At 48.3% G+C, this 19,934-nt stretch overlaps 1 protein-coding gene across 1 annotated transcript; it reads right to left on the bottom strand.

The window, feature by feature from the left end:
- Positions 1-1,336: 1,336 nt before the first annotated feature.
- On the bottom strand, positions 1,337-8,771 carry slc22a16 (solute carrier family 22 member 16). Its single transcript, XM_084030343.1, has 8 exons — positions 8,651-8,771; positions 7,020-7,493; positions 6,353-6,470; positions 3,925-4,483; positions 3,275-3,402; positions 2,385-2,494; positions 1,878-1,977; positions 1,337-1,743 (listed from the first exon to the last, which is right to left on the bottom strand). Exons 1-8 carry the CDS (start codon positions 8,692-8,694, stop codon positions 1,534-1,536), a joined length of 1,743 nt encoding a protein of 580 aa, XP_083886469.1. The 5' UTR covers positions 8,695-8,771; the 3' UTR covers positions 1,337-1,533.
- Positions 8,772-19,934: the final 11,163 nt, after the last annotated feature.

Here is a 19,934-nt window from a genome sequence, read left to right as displayed (position 1 = left end):
TTGTTACAGCAGATTCATATAAACAAGACGAGGGTGGTGCAATAAATACGAGTTTTAGCCATTTTATTTATTTGTTCATCATGAAATAAAACAAAATATTGATACAAAAACTCATACTGATTGCAAAACTGTTCAAAACTGAATGTTGAACCTGAGCACTTTGATCACGTGAAGATCAAATATCGTCACTGAATTCTGTTGATTGTCACGGTTAGTTGTTTTCCTTCAGAGTAAAGCACCATGAAACAAATAAAACATGGTAGTAGTAGTAGTAGTACACTACTAATATTGCAAATACATCTCCACACTGTTTTGGTTCCTTCCTGTCTTTGGTCCAAACATCTGGAGATCACATCTTGACTCTTGAACATGTGTGATGCAATATTACTCTAACTAAATGTCCTTCAGTATGTCCAGCATCTTGAGTGCATACACAGAATGAGCTATTGTAATTACTAACACACACACACACACACACACACACACACACACACACACACACACACACACACACACACACTCACGTTAGATAACAAAATTAAATCCAAGCATTGGCATCTTTAACAAGATGGAATTGAGATGTCTGATACTTAGTGTAAATCTAAAACGTACATTAATAAGGACCTTTTTACAGTGATATCCAAAATTGGATGCCCTGAGATTTAAATAATAATAAAAACATAAATTAATAAAAGGTGAATTTAAAATAAAATAATTCTAATAATTCTTTATGAGAATAAAACATTTATATTATTTGGATCATGGAAAGGAACAGTGTGTTTAGAATAACAATGCTATCTGCATGCTATAGAGGTACAGCTATAGATGATTACAGTTCTACACTTACAGCGGTAACTAAGTCACAGAGCATCTACTTGAATAATTCCATGTGTTCATATGTCTATCTGTCATATCAACGATTGTTTGGATCCGACACATTTAAGGAAAAAACAGGCTAATTAGAAAGAAAACAAAAGCAGACGGTACAATCATCACCTAAACCGTCAACTGTAAGATATCCAGCACGTTTTCCATTTGAACTTTGACCTACTGACAGCAGTTTGGATCATCTGTTTCACTGATCATCGAACTGATGGTGTTTCTTGTCACAGTATTCCCAGATCTCATCAGTTACTATGGTCAATACAAAGGTATCATAACTAATAGAAATAGCACAAATACAAAACTGAAGTTGAAATGATCCTCTGATATCCTTCATATTTTCTTGGGTGTGGAAACACACACACACACACACACACACACACACACACACACACACACACACACACACACACACACACACACACACACACACACACACACACACAGAGACACACACACACACACACACACATTTGTGTAATGTCTCAAGAATCCCGGTGTACTTCTGTTCTGGTCATTTTGCAGTAATAAATGTCAATAAAGACACCATTTCAAGTTCTGATCAAAAAAAGCAGTTTTTCTGTTCAACAATACACTAAATGAATGATCATATCGACTTGTGGTGTCTCTCCTTTCCTTCTCTCCTCTGGGTCAGTCTCTGTACACCTCAGGCTTGGTTTCACTGTGGTTCATCTCCAACCCGTCCTCTGCATCTTTATTGCCCAGGGCGAGGCTCTTCTTGCTGGGCTCGCGTCCCAGGGCTTCAGCCTCTTCCAACGTGGTTGTTAAAGGTTTGCCCAGGGTCTCAGGCAACAACAATGTCAGCACACCGATTATGAATGCCAGGATTCCCACGATCAGCTGCAAATAAAGGACATTTTTTTGTCTGGTGACGAATGGGACCAGGATGCAAAGCTGACAGAATCGACGAGGTAATTTAACATGGAATAATATCTGTTGTTCTGAGAGAACCAGCCAAAGGAGAACATGTATACCTGAGGTAGGTAGATCCAGAAATCAGCCAGGTACACACAGAAGGGGGCCACAACGCTGCCAACACGGCACATCATACTTCCACTTCCCACTGCAAGAGACCTGAATGGAGATCAAACACAAAGCCAGCAGCATCAGAGACTCAGTGATGTGCCAACCACAACAAATATAAACAAGAATCCTGGAAAGCAACATGACTTGCATCATATCTGCAGCTGCATGAACCACTGGAATGAGTGTCTGTGTTTCTGACATGAAAAGACACTGAACTGGCAACTTTAACACGTCTATGATATTCTGCAGAAAGTGGTAAATGTACAAAAACATGTGCACACAACATACAATATTAATGACACCCCTTCCTTGATTATTTATCCATCACAAAATATTCTGTTTTATTCTTTGCCATCATTTCTTTTCTCGTCTGTATGTGTTGAACTTTGAAGAGAAATTGCAAATGTATTTTTCGTCCAGACATCTGGACGCGTTTGGATTCTGTGTCTTCTTACCTGATGATGGTCGGGTAGAGCTCACAGGTGTACAGGTAGATGAGACCGAAGGCAATAGCGATGGCAAACTTCCCTGTCATACAGAGAGCGATGGCCAGAGCCTCAATGTCCTGTGGAAGGGGGGGGGGGAAGTCAGTTGGACAGCAGATATCATCATGCACCAACATGTGTTGCAACAGCTGCTTCAAACACCCCCCTCCCCTTTATTGCTGTGCTGCATATACAACGTAACTAGATGGTGAAGGAACTAAGAGGGAAGGAGACGTGTTGCTATCCTCCGTGTTTGCCAAGGCCAGGTATATTTGCCCATGTAGTTTACCAAAGGACGGTGCACACACTCTGGTATGTGCGAGGGTGCAAGTGGAGTTTCATGCCATCCTGCAGACGTTGCTACAGCGACACGAGCAGAAAAAGTGAGTTTGACAGACGACTCTCTGTCCCCCGTCTGCAGAATGGCTTTCAATGTCAAAGGTCATGTTTACTTGGAGATTACACAACGGCCGTTTGTCAAATTTGGGTCAGAGCTCAGAACATATCGGGGCATTCTGGGAAATGTATGTGTCTTATATCAGAATTCAAATGTGGTCCAATAATCTGGGGTTACGTCAGGACAGTGAACTCAAGAGCTAAGGTTATAAGAGAAAATACTTTGGAATAGCCCCATGCTACAGTTAGCCTCCTCCTGTTACTGGCATTCCTCGAGGGATCATTTGCCAAAATTGAATATGACTGATTTCTGTGGCATCATAATTTCTCTACATTTGGGGTCAAACACTTAAAGTTTGAAACAAACTTCTTATTGCAAACTTACAATTTGTAACTCATATATATTGTGTAATACACACACACACACACACACACACACACACACACACACATGCAGTACGTACAGCAGGCACCACGATGATGAGCATACAAGCCACCCCGGCCAGGATCAGAGCTGGGGCACAGGTCCTCTTCCTGCCAATTCGGTCCATTGCGAAACAGCCAACCAGATAAGAGGGAACCTCCACTGCACCTGCAAACAGCCAATCACAGCAGTGGGTCATCGTGTCACTGACACACTGACACCAAGACATTCTATCCAGGCGACCTAAATAACCCACATCTGCAATGTCGAGCCTCCAGAATTTGCTCTATCATATTTCTCCGAATTACATAAATGGGGCTTGAAAAAAATCTTCTGAATGGATATTAAAAGAAGCACATTAAATCTGTGTTTTCTGTTAAGAATAAAAGAGGGGGGAATATAATGTAAATACTGCACAGCACAATGAAATTCCCTGTAGGAGCACTAAATGTAGTACTCAAGACGTGCCTGTGTGATAAATGAAATGTTTGCCTGGTGTTTTCAAAATAGAATTACATGAATCCAAAGTGTCTATGATGGTAAAAATCTTATTTCTTTAACAGATGGGGAAAAACACACACACACACACACACACACACACACACACACACACACACACACACACACAGGGAAACTATTACGCTTGTAACACGACATTTCATAATTCACACTCATCAGCAAATGACTTACCAGCAAGGAACAGGTTGATGTACTGGTTTCCTCCGAGGTTGACCGAGCCCAACGAGAAGACGTAGTAGCCCAGACTGCCGATGAACCAGATGGCCCACACCGTACAGGTACGGCCAGTCATCCTCCAGCTGCCGAACAGATCCAGGATGGACAGCTTCGCGTCGGACTGCGGCGGCCGCTCCTCTGCCTCGCCCAGCAGAGCACCTCTGTTCTCCCTCTGGTCCGGCTCCAGGAGATCCTCAGCCTTCAGCTTGCATTCGAGGCCGTTGAAGCGGGCTATTGAATCCAGCAGCGCCTGGGTTTCCTTGTAACGGCCCTTGGCCATCAAATAAAAGGGCGTCTCGGGAAACTTCCAGCAGATGAGCAGGAAGGGCGAGGTGCACGTGGAGAGGATGATCTGGTAGATCCACCAGACCCGCACCAGGTAGCCGGTGAGAGCCACCACCATGATGCCAACGGCGAAGGCGGCGTGCACGTGCATGGAGGTCCACGTGCGCACCTTGATGCCAGTGAACTCGGTGACATAGACGAACACCACCACGAGGTAACCGCTGGACACCTGCCAGAAGCAAAGACGGGAAGTGTGAGGGAATTTTCTCTCATACATCATCGTCGTCTGATGAGTTGGTTCACCTTTAAAGGTTGTATCAGCGATTCTGGGCCGAAACATAAATGATCACATTCATCTGTTTTTACCTCGCGATCCGCTAGCTGCCCGCCCCATAAGCAGGCCGTCAAAAAAACGCGTCTCTCTAGGCAGCCTAGGCTCCGAGATCGCACACAAAAACAAATGGTACTACCAACACCTCAAAAGCAAAAATAAACAGTGTTCCAACCAATCACAGACAAGGGGTGGGTGGCACGTTCATGAATATGCGCGTCCATGATCATTTTCAAAACACGGGAGGGAGGGGCTAGCTGGCTCTGTTTGTTTTGGATCTCGCAACGGAAGTGAGGGCAACCAGAATCGCCGATACAACCTTTAATCTGAGTTATTAAGTGGTTATTAAGGTGATGCAAACGAGACGCTATCAGGTCACACATTTCTGACCTTTAACCTAGACATAGTGCAGACGTGGTTGCAGCGTCGCTCGATATAACTTGGGCTTCTTATGCCCTGGCCTTGAGGACAGTGGTCAGACTTCATAACTGCTGTACTGTTGCGCCATCGGGCACGAGTTAATGTTTCCGCATAAGACATCTACCGTCTCCAGAGGTCTCCTCGCTCCGACTCATCCAACTTTCCATCACAGGAAGGAGGAAAGGGCAATGACGGTTAGACAGATAAAGTAAGGATGATGAAGAGAGTCAGAGAGAGAGACATGAAGGAGGATTGAAAATGTATAATATACGTGCTTGCAACTGCATTTATCAGCATTTTGTGTGAGTATGAAGTATTGAAGGATTTTTAAAAGGTGCTTGTCTTTGCTTTAGGCCACTTGTAACTTGCACAGAAGAGCCGACACTGTGGCCCCCGAGAAGCAACAACCGGATGTAAGAGTCAGCACAGTTCTCTAACATTAGCCGCCACGAATGAATTTGTCAAATAAATGTGTTATTTTTGTCTTTTAAAAGTGATAAAGACTTGCTTTCGAGTTGAAATAGGCCGTATTGCTTGCTCTTCACTGGATCAACTCTTGGATCAACTCTGCAGAGTCTATGTGAAAACAACAGCTGTGGGAGAAGGGAGGGAGGGAGAAGGGAGGGGGGGGGGAGTAGGTGTGCTCTTTCACAAACACTCTGACCAACTCTGACCGTCTGACTCCCTTCGCTTGCCTTGTAAACATGTTGTTTTTATGTACATACTATGTATTACTCTGCAGAAAAACACCAATGGGGACAAACATATATATAAACGTATATTTTATATAAATCAAGTCTTTGTATGGATGAGAAATGGCTGTCCACTAACTATGGCTGGAGTATGAAATCTGGTTTTACCTGCATTGGTATGGAGTATAGAGTATAGAGAGATATATGAGATTCTGCTGGTATCTTCTCCTCATATTTAAGGTTACCGTTATAGTAACACGGTTAGAGTATGATATGTTCTTATTATACACAGCTGGAACAAACATCCTACTCACGTTTCCATGTTGACTCGACCTCACTCTAACAAGAGCAACAAGAGGTGCTATTCATAGAGAGTTTTGTAGAAAAACATCCAGAAATTGAAGCATGATGAACCTGAAGAAGCACTTGTTTATTAACATTTGCACCCAAAGTTTGGGTTTAAGTGTTAATATTCTTATTTCTTATTTTTGCAATTTCACACCAGTGGGTTACCTGTATCAGCTGAGTTTCTTTTGGTATGCTTTTGTAACGTTACAGATAAACTGATCAGTCATTTGCACAGATACACAGATAGACACACACCTGCATACTGTAAACACACACACACACACACACACACACACACTGAGCTCACCATGGCAAGGAGGAAGCGCAGCACCATGAAGAAATAGTAGTTTCCAGAGAACGCTACGGACACCCCGAGCCCAAACTGACAGAGGCTGGTGAACATCAGGATCCTCACGCGTCCCACTCTGGAGGAGAGAGAGAGACACCGATAGAGGTGAGGAAACAGCGAGAGGGGGAAAGACACCCAGGTGATCGAGGCATTGCATGGCATACACACATCCTGCTTTTGAAACTTTAATGTGCTGAACAAATGATTATTTCCCCCGTGTGTTTAGAGCATAAACGTGGGGTTGACCTCCCATTGTGAGTCACACGCTGAGCCCATAAAGGCCATCAGTGATGGTGGGTATAAAACCAACCACCAGCCAGCAGGCCTTCATCCTGAACTTACAAGAATGTTGGCAGAGACCAAAGCAAGTGTACGATTGACTGACTTTATAGGACCAAAGTCTGACCAATTCAGTTTTATCAGACCTGGCCTGGGTCACATGATCTGCCAAACCTGGCCTGGACAGCTACCATTTTCCTTCCTGGCACTCTCAGCTCTAATTCTCTTCCTCATCTACACCAATCAAATTCACATGCATAAATCTCTACTAGTTCAATCTGTGTTGTTTCAACAAAAAGGTAAAACTCTACTACTTCCTGTGTCTCACGTGACATGATCCGCTTACCTGTCGGCGACGTCCCCGAACACCAGCGCTCCGATCAGCACCCCCAGCATGAAGGTGGGCTGGCACAGTTTGGCCAGCCACTCTCTCTCACACACCAAGTCCCAGTCCGTCACGATGCTTTGGTGAACTTCCGTGAGGTCGTAAACAAAGTCCCCGCAGGCTTTCACGGTTTTGTTGCCGTCAAAGTCGTACGCAAAGGACTTTGGGTCGACGCGCAGGGCGCAGCGGCACCGGCTGAGCTCCCACTGTTCTCCTGCAGCCGTCCTCACCACCAGGGGCCCGGTCGCCGACTTGAAGATGGGCAGGATGTCTTCCAGGCTGGATCCCGTCACGTTGCCGTAGAGGACATCTGTGATGTTGCCGGGCACGCCGCACACGAAGTTTGGGGTCTGCACTAAGAAGACGGAGGCCAGGTAGTGGATCCCACAGGCGATGGCCTGGAAGGCTGCGGCAAAGTACAGACATGCCTGATATCTGAACAGAAAGAAAAAGGCATTAAATACGCGGACAGCAGAAGTGAAGATGGGATGATGAGTGACTTCATTCTGGTCGAACCATCTGAAAAGGTCAGCGGAACAACGCGTTTATATCTATATACAGCTCTGCCTATTTGTGTAAGAACTAACAGAGACTAGAAAATGCATTTCTGGCAGAAAATATGTGTGAATGCTGAAATAAATTACAAAGCATTCCATCAGAAGACATGAAGCGCAAATGCATTGCACTCCTCGAAACCTGAATGCAAAAAACTTGCAGAAGAACTTCAAATGTGGAAGTTGAAATGAGTTAACTCATTAGAGAGAAAGTAGGCCTAGTACTTTGGAATACTGGTGGAATACATCTTTAAAATGAGAGTAGCCTACACTATTTGACAGAACGTAGTATTTAAAAGTATAACTTTGAGAGAAAGTAGGATTTGGGTGGAAGAAACCTTTAGAACTACAAGTTGTTAGACAGAATGTTATATTGAGCTTCCTGTTAGGATAAATTTACATTCTGGAGCTTTTATTTTGGAACACTAAGTTCATCAGGCTTTTATTTAAAAAGAAAAAAACACTATGGATAGCAATAGTGTGAATGCTGAATGAAAATGTACACTAATTTGTTCAAACAAGTCAACATCACAAAGTGGACAGGTGAACTGATCTCACCCTTGATCTTCACATATGAATATTAATGAACGTTGTTCCTTTCAGCTACAAAAAAAGTGTTTAAAAAATCAACAATGTTCGTCGTAACGAATATATTTTGTAATTAAATATGGGACAAAATGCACAAAAACAATTTATGTGCTCTGTGAAAAAAACATCTGATTAATAAAAAATGAAGAAGTTTTACAAACAGCACAAACTTCACCACTGTGTCTTCCAAAAGGAGAGATAGTTTGTTTTGACTATAATCTGCAAAGAGGCAGTAAATAGGTCAGACAAGTTGCAGGCGAGGACTGAAAGCATGTGGAGTGAGCTCTATTTTAGTTACGCAGGTGTGTGTTTTCGAAAACGCGTTTGCAACAGGGAATATAAAAAATAACGTGTTATTCCAGAATTGCCCAAATACGAAAAAAAATAAACAAATACCGCCAATTCGTTCACAAAACCAAGGGAAAGTGCCATCTCGGTGCGTCTCGTTACCTTTTGAAATGTCCGAGCTCGTCGAATATTCTCTCTACGGTCATTTTGCTGACGGTGCGGTTGTGCGTCGAGGCTCCCGGTGCGTGTCTCCCCGGAGAGCAGCGGACCCTGCGCGCGTCGACACTGGGATAAACTGCTGCGACGCACGGAGCGCAGGGAGTGTAAAGAGGGGCGCGCGCGCGCGCACGCACGCAGCACGCAAGAACACACTTCGGCTAGAGATGAGAAATAGAAAAACACCATCCAGACTCTCAAAAGCTGTGTTTATAAAATCTTACTTTATTATTACAAGTGGGGAAAAAAAACATGTAATTTAAATATTTTTTCCCTAAACATAATCTGACAGCAACTAATGAAGTCAGGTTATGATTGAATACAACACATTAATAAAAAAGAGCAGCTCTAATAAAGGCTACTGATGTACATTTTAGAAGCATAAATGGTTTATTCTGCTGTAAATCGACTCCCCAAGGGCAACCATCTACTGAGGTGTCTGAATAAACTTCCTCAGAAGCCAATAAATGAGTGAAACAGCTGCTGTAAATATGCCCGGTGTACAACTTAAGTGTAGTAATAAGCTTCTGAGTTCAGAATCCTCACGAGATAATATAGTTAATGTCTAACCCAACGATATGATGCATCCTTGATCCATTTGTTTCACTGGCTCTGAACCAGGCCTGCAAGTAATGAATATTCTTCTTCCATAATAGTCTGGACCCCATAAATATCCAGCTTGGTCTTGATTAAGACAAGGAAAAGCAACACATTTCTCAAATTTAAGAAGATGTAATGGGTGAATATTCAGCATTACACTATTAAATGATAAATCAATTACAGTTTTTTTCAGTCGCTAACAAGCATTTGTCCAACCAGTTCTGAACCATTCACACATTTCATGTCGTTTTCACACAATATGCAGTCAGGGAACACACTTCCACAATGCTTACATTTTCTTAACAGACAAGCTATACCTCCCAACAAAATGATGGATTGATTTTGTATTATTTACGAATGTTAACACTCAACATCCCACAATGGCAAAAACAATATTCCAAACCTTAGATACAGTATTAAAACCTCTGATTCTGCAATGATATCAGTTCAAAAACAATATATCTCAGCTGATAATAAACAAACAATTGAATAATTGACACACAGCTGATTTATGTTGGCTAAATTGGGCTGGTTTAGACTCAGTGGCAGGGGCTATGTTTTTCTATTACATTGACACTTATACAGTGAAAGGAGGACTTTGAGGAGTGATGTTTTCGGAAACAGAAACAGACAAACTTTTTATCTGGGCTTTTTGCTGTTGTTTTTTTGTTCAGAATGCTCTTGTGTGTTTCATGGATATTTTGTTCAATGTAAGCAACACTGTAAAACGTTTTCTGTGCTATCATACTGTAAACAGTATTTCTACTGTATCTCCTTGTAGTAAAAAGTAAAGGAAAACAATGATTTGCTTTTTACTGGAATGCTTTTGAATGTGAACAGTACATGTAGACATACAGTTCCCAACCAAGAAATGTAGTGTAAAAACGGTGGATTGCATGTTTTGCATGCACATACCTGTAAAACTGAAACATAAAAGTCTATGCCGTTTTTGTAATGTCAAAAATAGCCAGTATTTTGAAACCTGGTGTACTTTGATTGACTGCATGTACCTTGAGAATTGAAAACAAGTGTTATTCTTTGACAGAATAATTTCATTTTGAGTCAGATTGCCAGTGTTTTGGTAAAGTTAGTGTGTGCAGAGAAAGATGTGTTCTATTTTGAAATGAAGAGTTAGTATATATTTAACAAAATGTGTTTTTGAGAAGAAAATGATCCATTTGGCCAATTGTGTTTTGCTGAAGTATGGGTAAGCGCTTGTTAGCGATTGAAAAAAACTAATACATTTTGCCCATCTCCATTCAAAACGCTGAAACTTGATAGCTAACTACACTAATTAGTCTTCAAGGGTAAAACAGACCTTTTGGACCGCTTATGCTCCACAAGTTTGGCAAGTGTGCATGCCAAAAAAAAGCCAGTAAAAAAAAACTTTCTTTGTTCCCTTTGAAGCCACTGATTAATGATTGATATCCCTGGTATCTGTGGCTGTATTGACTTATTGCACCTTGCTTCAGCTGGATTCAGCAGGACTACACACTGTGACGCTGTTTGCTTTGGCCACCACCAGAACTTGCCATCTGCTCCACTTAATGCGATGTGAAATAGTCAAACAGCCCAGGTGTAATTAAAAGCTCAGATAACTTATAAACATTGTGGCCGGGCCGGAAAAACACTAGAGTAGTCGTCTTCCACGTGTAGTAGAGTAGAGAGTACAATGTTGTGTCTGCTGTGCAGATAACATTTTGTTATGGCTTGACTTACATAACCTCGGGTGTACCCACGAAAACAAGATATCTGTCTGTTTTTTTCTCCAGGCCAAGCCCCAAAGAATGTGGCACTTATCAAAATATGACTGGAAGCAAGTGAACTGACAGCACGGATGGATCTCATAAGATCTCTTTTTACATTGTTCTAATGAGATCGAATCTAGCTCGATGCAAAGGAAATAACAATAAAAGGTCCTGCTCTATTGTTTGATCAAGGTGTGTGAGAGAGAAGCTTTTCCAGATTTCTATATATTTATTTAAAAAAAGAAAACCCCACTGACTCAAGGTTGGGTCCAGAGGCCTGAGGGTTCTTCAGGATCTCACCTGTTAAGACTGCTCTTCTTGACAGAGATGTTGTATCCAGGAATCTGCTGGAGCCACCGTCCCAGTATTGGGGTCTTGGCCTCCGGGTTCTCCGATTACCACCGTATCCGCTGATGCCTTCACTTTCTTTTCCAGCTCCTCTTTCAGCCATCGGTATTTTTTGAGCTTCTCGTGTTCCTTCTTCTTGATGTTGCTGTCACTTGGTATCGCTACTGCTGTGTTGTTTGTCCACCACGCTGGGCGGTAGGTGGTGGTGGACCCCAACCTGCACCTGGGGTCCTGTATGGTGTGGTAGACCCCAACCTGCACCTGGAGTCCTTTATGGTGTGTGGTGTGGTAGACCAAGGTCTGCACCTAAGATCCTGTGTGGTGTGTTAGACCCTGGTCTGCACCTGGACTCCTGTATGGTGTGGTAGACCCCGGTCTGCACCTGGAGTCCTGTGTGGTGTGGTAGACCCCGGCCTGCACCTGGAGTCCTGTGTGATGGTAGACCCCGGTCTGCACCTGGGGTCCTGTATGGTGTGGTAGACCCCGGTCTGCACCTGGAGTCCTGTGTGATGGTAGACCCCGGTCTGCACCTGGGGTCCTGTATGGTGTGGTAGACCCCGGTCTGCACCTGGAGTCCTGTGTGATGGTAGACCCCGGTCTGCACCTGGAGTCCTGTGTGGTGTGGTAGACCCCGGTCTGCACCTGGAGTCCTGTGTGGTGTTGTAGACCCCGGTCTGCACCTGGAGTCCTGTGAGGTGTGGTAGACCCCGGTCTGCACCTGGAGTCCTGTGTGGTGTGGTAGACCCCGGTCTGCACCTGGAGTCCTGTGTGGTGTGGTAGACCCCGGTCTGCACCTGGAGTCCTGTGAGGTGTGGTAGACCCCGGTCTGCACCTGGAGTCCTGTATGGTGTGGTAGACCCCGGTCTGCACCTGGAGTCCTGTGTGGTGTGGTAGACCCCGGTCTGCACCTGGAGTCCTGTGAGGTGTGGTAGACCCCGGTCTGCACCTGGAGTCCTGTGTGGTGTGGTAGACCCCGGTCTGCACCTGGAGTCCTGTGTGGTGTGGTAGACCCCGGTCTGCACCTGGAGTCCTGTGTGGTGTTGTAGACCCCGGTCTGCACCTGGAGTCCTGTGTGGTAGACCCCGGTCTGCACCTGGAGTCCTGTGAGGTGTGGTAGACCCCGGTCTGCACCTGGAGTCCTGTATGGTGTGGTAGACCCCGGTCTGCACCTGGAGTCCTGTGTGGTGTGGTAGACCCCGGTCTGCACCTGGACTCCTGTGTGGTGTGGTAGACCCCGGTCTGCACCTGGAGTCCTGTGAGGTGTGGTAGACCCCGGTCTGCACCTGGAGTCCTGTATGGTGTGGTAGACCCCGGTCTGCACCTGGAGTCCTGTGTGGTGTGGTAGACCCCGGTCTGCACCTGGAGTCCTGTGAGGTGTGGTAGACCCCGGTCTGCACCTGGAGTCCTGTATGGTGTGGTAGACCCCGGTCTGCACCTGGAGTCCTGTATGGTGTGGTAGACCCCGGTCTGCACCTGGAGTCCTGTGTGGTGTGGTAGACCCCGGTCTGCACCTGGAGTCCTGTGAGGTGTGGTAGACCCCGGTCTGCACCTGGAGTCCTGTGTGGTGTGGTAGACCCCGGTCTGCACCTGGAGTCCTGTGTGGTGTGGTAGACCCCGGTCTGCACCTGGAGTCCTGTGTGGTGTTGTAGACCCCGGTCTGCACCTGGAGTCCTGTGTGGTAGACCCCGGTCTGCACCTGGAGTCCTGTGAGGTGTGGTAGACCCCGGTCTGCACCTGGAGTCCTGTGAGGTGTGGTAGACCCCGGTCTGCACCTGGAGTCCTGTATGGTGTGGTAGACCCCGGTCTGCACCTGGAGTCCTGTGTGGTGTGGTAGACCCCGGTCTGCACCTGGACTCCTGTGTGGTGTGGTAGACCCCGGTCTGCACCTGGAGTCCTGTGAGGTGTGGTAGACCCCGGTCTGCACCTGGAGTCCTGTATGGTGTGGTAGACCCCGGTCTGCACCTGGAGTCCTGTGTGGTGTGGTAGACCCCGGTCTGCACCTGGAGTCCTGTGAGGTGTGGTAGACCCCGGTCTGCACCTGGAGTCCTGTATGGTGTGGTAGACCCCGGTCTGCACCTGGAGTCCTGTGTGGTGTGGTAGACCCCGGTCTGCACCTGGAGTCCTGTGTGGTGTGGTAGACCCCGGTCTGCACCTGGAGTCCTGTGTGGTGTTGTAGACCCCGGTCTGCACCTGGAGTCCTGTGTGGTAGACCCCGGTCTGCACCTGGAGTCCTGTGAGGTGTGGTAGACCCCGGTCTGCACCTGGAGTCCTGTATGGTGTGGTAGACCCCGGTCTGCACCTGGAGTCCTGTGTGGTGTGGTAGACCCCGGTCTGCACCTGGACTCCTGTGTGGTGTGGTAGACCCCGGTCTGCACCTGGAGTCCTGTGAGGTGTGGTAGACCCCGGTCTGCACCTGGAGTCCTGTATGGTGTGGTAGACCCCGGTCTGCACCTGGAGTCCTGTGTGGTGTGGTAGACCCCGGTCTGCACCTGGAGTCCTGTGAGGTGTGGTAGACCCCGGTCTGCACCTGGAGTCCTGTATGGTGTGGTAGACCCCGGTCTGCACCTGGAGTCCTGTATGGTGTGGTAGACCCCGGTCTGCACCTGGAGTCCTGTGTGGTGTGGTAGACCCCGGTCTGCACCTGGAGTCCTGTGAGGTGTGGTAGACCCCGGTCTGCACCTGGAGTCCTGTGTGGTGTGGTAGACCCCGGTCTGCACCTGGAGTCCTGTGTGGTGTGGTAGACCCCGGTCTGCACCTGGAGTCCTGTGTGGTGTTGTAGACCCCGGTCTGCACCTGGAGTCCTGTGTGGTAGACCCCGGTCTGCACCTGGAGTCCTGTGAGGTGTGGTAGACCCCGGTCTGCACCTGGAGTCCTGTGAGGTGTGGTAGACCCCGGTCTGCACCTGGAGTCCTGTATGGTGTGGTAGACCCCGGTCTGCACCTGGAGTCCTGTGTGGTGTGGTAGACCCCGGTCTGCACCTGGACTCCTGTGTGGTGTGGTAGACCCCGGTCTGCACCTGGAGTCCTGTGAGGTGTGGTAGACCCCGGTCTGCACCTGGAGTCCTGTATGGTGTGGTAGACCCCGGTCTGCACCTGGAGTCCTGTGTGGTGTGGTAGACCCCGGTCTGCACCTGGAGTCCTGTGAGGTGTGGTAGACCCCGGTCTGCACCTGGAGTCCTGTATGGTGTGGTAGACCCCGGTCTGCACCTGGAGTCCTGTGTGGTGTGGTAGACCCCGGTCTGCACCTGGAGTCCTGTGTGGTGTGGTAGACCCCGGTCTGCACCTGGAGTCCTGTGTGGTGTTGTAGACCCCGGTCTGCTCCTGGAGTCCTGTGTGGTAGACCCCGGTCTGCACCTGGAGTCCTGTGAGGTGTGGTAGACCCCGGTCTGCACCTGGAGTCCTGTATGGTGTGGTAGACCCCGGTCTGCACCTGGAGTCCTGTGTGGTGTGGTAGACCCCGGTCTGCACCTGGACTCCTGTGTGGTGTGGTAGACCCCGGTCTGCACCTGGAGTCCTGTGAGGTGTGGTAGACCCCGGTCTGCACCTGGAGTCCTGTATGGTGTGGTAGACCCCGGTCTGCACCTGGAGTCCTGTGTGGTGTGGTAGACCCCGGTCTGCACCTGGAGTCCTGTGAGGTGTGGTAGACCCCGGTCTGCACCTGGAGTCCTGTATGGTGTGGTAGACCCCGGTCTGCACCTGGAGTCCTGTATGGTGTGGTAGACCCCGGTCTGCACCTGGAGTCCTGTGTGGTGTGGTAGACCCCGGTCTGCACCTGGAGTCCTGTGAGGTGTGGTAGACCCCGGTCTGCACCTGGAGTCCTGTGTGGTGTGGTAGACCCCGGTCTGCACCTGGAGTCCTGTGTGGTGTGGTAGACCCCGGTCTGCACCTGGAGTCCTGTGTGGTGTTGTAGACCCCGGTCTGCACCTGGAGTCCTGTGTGGTAGACCCCGGTCTGCACCTGGAGTCCTGTGAGGTGTGGTAGACCCCGGTCTGCACCTGGAGTCCTGTGAGGTGTGGTAGACCCCGGTCTGCACCTGGAGTCCTGTATGGTGTGGTAGACCCCGGTCTGCACCTGGAGTCCTGTGTGGTGTGGTAGACCCCGGTCTGCACCTGGACTCCTGTGTGGTGTGGTAGACCCCGGTCTGCACCTGGAGTCCTGTGAGGTGTGGTAGACCCCGGTCTGCACCTGGAGTCCTGTATGGTGTGGTAGACCCCGGTCTGCACCTGGAGTCCTGTGTGGTGTGGTAGACCCCGGTCTGCACCTGGAGTCCTGTGAGGTGTGGTAGACCCCGGTCTGCACCTGGAGTCCTGTATGGTGTGGTAGACCCCGGTCTGCACCTGGAGTCCTGTGTGGTGTGGTAGACCCCGGTCTGCACCTGGAGTCCTGTGAGGTGTGGTAGACCCCGGTCTGCACCTGGAGTCCTGTGTGGTGTGGTAGACCCCGGTCTGCACCTGGAGTCCTGTGTGGTGTGGTAGACCCCGGTCTGCACCTGGAGTCCTGTGTGGTAGACCCCGGTCTGCACCTGGAGTCCTGTGTGGTGTGGTAGACCCCGGTCTGCACCTGGAGTCCTGTGTGGTGTGGTAGACCCCGGTCTGCACCTGGAGTCCTGTGTGGTGTTGTAGACCCCGGTCTGCACCTGGAGTCCTGTGTGGTAGACCCCGGTCTGCACCTGGAGTCCTGTGAGGTGTGGTAGACCCCGGTCTGCACCTGGAGTCCTGTATGGTGTGGTAGACCCCGGTCTGCACCTGGAGTCCTGTGTGGTGTGGTAGACCCCGGTCTGCACCTGGAGTCCTGTGAGGTGTGGTAGACCCCGGTCTGCACCTGGAGTCCTGTATGGTGTGGTAGACCCCGGTCTGCACCTGGAGTCCTGTGTGGTGTGGTAGACCCCGGTCTGCACCTGGACTCCTGTGTGGTGTGGTAGACCCCGGTCTGCACCTGGAGTCCTGTATGGTGTGGTAGACCCCGGTCTGCACCTGGAGTCCTGTGTGGTGTGGTAGACCCCGGTCTGCACCTGGACTCCTGTGTGGTGTGGTAGACCCCGGTCTGCACCTGGAGTCCTGTGTGGTAGACCCCGGTCTGCACCTGGAGTCCTGTGAGGTGTGGTAGACCCCGGTCTGCACCTGGAGTCCTGTGAGGTGTGGTAGACCCCGGTCTGCACCTGGAGTCCTGTATGGTGTGGTAGACCCCGGTCTGCACCTGGAGTCCTGTGTGGTGTGGTAGACCCCGGTCTGCACCTGGACTCCTGTGTGGTGTGGTAGACCCCGGTCTGCACCTGGAGTCCTGTGAGGTGTGGTAGACCCCGGTCTGCACCTGGAGTCCTGTATGGTGTGGTAGACCCCGGTCTGCACCTGGAGTCCTGTGTGGTGTGGTAGACCCCGGTCTGCACCTGGAGTCCTGTGAGGTGTGGTAGACCCCGGTCTGCACCTGGAGTCCTGTATGGTGTGGTAGACCCCGGTCTGCACCTGGAGTCCTGTGTGGTGTGGTAGACCCCGGTCTGCACCTGGAGTCCTGTGAGGTGTGGTAGACCCCGGTCTGCACCTGGAGTCCTGTGTGGTGTGGTAGACCCCGGTCTGCACCTGGAGTCCTGTGTGGTGTGGTAGACCCCGGTCTGCACCTGGAGTCCTGTGTGGTAGACCCCGGTCTGCACCTGGAGTCCTGTGTGGTGTGGTAGACCCCGGTCTGCACCTGGAGTCCTGTGTGGTGTGGTAGACCCCGGTCTGCACCTGGAGTCCTGTGTGGTGTTGTAGACCCCGGTCTGCACCTGGAGTCCTGTGTGGTAGACCCCGGTCTGCACCTGGAGTCCTGTGAGGTGTGGTAGACCCCGGTCTGCACCTGGAGTCCTGTATGGTGTGGTAGACCCCGGTCTGCACCTGGAGTCCTGTGTGGTGTGGTAGACCCCGGTCTGCACCTGGAGTCCTGTGAGGTGTGGTAGACCCCGGTCTGCACCTGGAGTCCTGTATGGTGTGGTAGACCCCGGTCTGCACCTGGAGTCCTGTGTGGTGTGGTAGACCCCGGTCTGCACCTGGACTCCTGTGTGGTGTGGTAGACCCCGGTCTGCACCTGGAGTCCTGTATGGTGTGGTAGACCCCGGTCTGCACCTGGAGTCCTGTGTGGTGTGGTAGACCCCGGTCTGCACCTGGACTCCTGTGTGGTGTGGTAGACCCCGGTCTGCACCTGGAGTCCTGTGTGGTAGACCCCGGTCTGCACCTGGAGTCCTGTGAGGTGTGGTAGACCCCGGTCTGCACCTGGAGTCCTGTATGGTGTGGTAGACCCCGGTCTGCACCTGGGGTCCTGTATGGTGTGGTAGACCCCGGTCTGCACCTGGACTCCTGTGTGGTGTGGTAGAAAACTGTCCAAATCCCTGTTGATTTGACTTGTTTGTGATAAATAACAATGAAAGTGGATAAAGTTTGATGTGGGAAGGTGTGTGTATGTAATGTATTTTTTGCTGCGGCAACTTAAAATCAGTTGCTGTCCAGAGTTACAGTGAGGCAACAAACGTTCTCTTACAGATCTTAAATGCACGCTCGCACAAAAAGATCTGCCGAATAACGTTTGTACAGACAAACCATAAAATCATCCGTGTCATAAAACACAGTCCTGTCCCGGGAACCTCCCACATAAATGACTGTGAGATTACATTTCAGTGTCTGTGTGTAGTTAGTAGTATATTGCAGCGTGCAGAAAGCGCTCCGATCACCTGCTACTGTTACAACTGGCTGCTTCCCACCGAGCAAGCCATCAGCGTGATCTCCAGCCAGGAAAATGAACCGATTCCAGTCCAGTTCAATCTAGTTTCCCTCTGTGTGTATTTAAACCTGCCTAGACGGCGGTACATATCAGAGGCCCTGCTGTTTGTTTGCAGCGTCAGGCAACTCACGCAACTTATCTTTCCCTGGAATTTCTCCTATCTTGCTGTTTTGACACCTTCTGTGTGCAGACGGCTGAAGAATTTGAGCCAAACTGTCTGATGGGAAAGATTTTTCTGCCATTATGATCAATATTTTTTGGTCATCAAAACCAAACGTGTGAGAAGAATGTTAATGGTATTTGGTCAATATGTGGAGATAACAGGGGGGGGGGGGTCTGTCTGACCTCTGACCTTTGTGCACAGCCAACATATTGAACTATCCTCTCTGAACCTCGGTCAAGGAGAGGAGTGGAGAAATACAAGTTGCCAAACACAAATGCATTCCATGTGGCGGCTGACTCGGGCCAAATCCTGATAAATCGTTGCAGTGTGTGTTACGGCGTCTACAGAGAGAGAAGAAGGATCTCCTGTGTTCAGTCCCAAAAAAAGCCACAACAAAAACATCCCTTTGTGTATGAGACACATGTGTCTGACAGTTTTTTATTATATATTTCGGGATAAAAGTTCCTTCAGGCACACAGTGTGCTGTACACGGACACGTGTCTAAACAACACAACCTGAATGTGTCATGGTTCTGCTCCATGGGATTTCTGCATGGATCTCCAGTCGGCTTACATGCTGCATGCTTTCCTAATTCTCTCTTTGTTCCATTCCAATACAATTACCGTCTGACCTACGTCACTTCAGGCACAGACTCACATTATGTTGTAATCCATCCCATATGGAGTGACCAAGGCTAACCACTGGGTGGCAGTAGAGATCGTCCTGCTTTTTTTTGGTAATCCATACACTTTCTGAATTGTTTTTGATCTCCGAAAACTACAATAAACTACATATACAGCACTTCCAAATTATTTATCATTAATTCCACTTTACAAATCAGAAATCTTTATTGATCCCTGGAGGAAATTTGCAAAACCCATGCACTAGGAAAATGAATGACAAATGTAAATGTCAAATAAATATATGAATGGATAAAAAAAAAAATATGTAACAGGGATTAGCAGTGGATGGTAATATATAAAGTCATAAACAAACATTTCATACAACTGTGAATGAGAATTCGCTGGATTAACTGATGGATTGACTGATTGAGCAGCTAACTACTGAGCATGTTACAGGAAACCCATTAAGACCAACAGCATGTCTTATTTAGTTCGTTAGCCATATATTTTCTCTAGTGTTATTAGCCTACTTTGTGTAGCCTTTATGTGAAGGGATGTGTATCGTAAGTCTGATGGTGTATCCTTTAGAATGTGGTTCATCCTTTCACTATGTCTCTTTTACAAATGTATCGTTTATTGTTTAAACATACTGATCATAAAATATCATTACATTCACCTCTATGCTCTCCTTATAAGAGGCAGTGGAAGTATCATTTCTACTCCAAAGAGGGCAGTAGAGAGCTTATTATGAGTCAATATCCAAAAGTTTGTCATTGATTCTAAACAGCAGAAAGAAGGCAGACGTATGATTATCCTGCATTCATTTTCTTGGATTTCATAGACGTCAGGATGCTCTGTGAAGCCAAAGTGCTTTTCTCCATCCAAGATGAATCCGCTTTGAGAGGCTTGATAAATGATGTGTGCTCTCTCTCCGTCTAAAATATCAATAACGTATCGATGGGCCACACAAGAAGGAGCTTTGATTATTCATTTGTTCAT

This window comes from Eutrigla gurnardus (genome assembly GCF_963514095.1).
Source record: "Eutrigla gurnardus genome assembly, chromosome: 16".
Classification (NCBI taxonomy): Eukaryota; Metazoa; Chordata; class Actinopteri; order Perciformes; family Triglidae; genus Eutrigla; species Eutrigla gurnardus.
Note: the sequence above shows the minus strand (reverse complement) of the source record. Positions and strands in the feature narration are given on the sequence as shown.

Coding starts and splice junctions, on each gene's coding strand:
- slc22a16 (XM_084030343.1), bottom strand. CDS start 8,694: ATGACCGTAGAGAGAATATTCGACGAGCTCGGACATTTCAAAAG. Junction 7,494..8,650: donor GAGCTCGGACATTTCAAAAG/GTAACGAGACGC, acceptor CTTTCTGTTCAG/ATATCAGGCATGTCTGTACT. Junction 3,403..3,924: donor CATCAACCTGTTCCTTGCTG/GTAAGTCATTTG, acceptor GGCTGTTTGCAG/GTGCAGTGGAGGTTCCCTCT.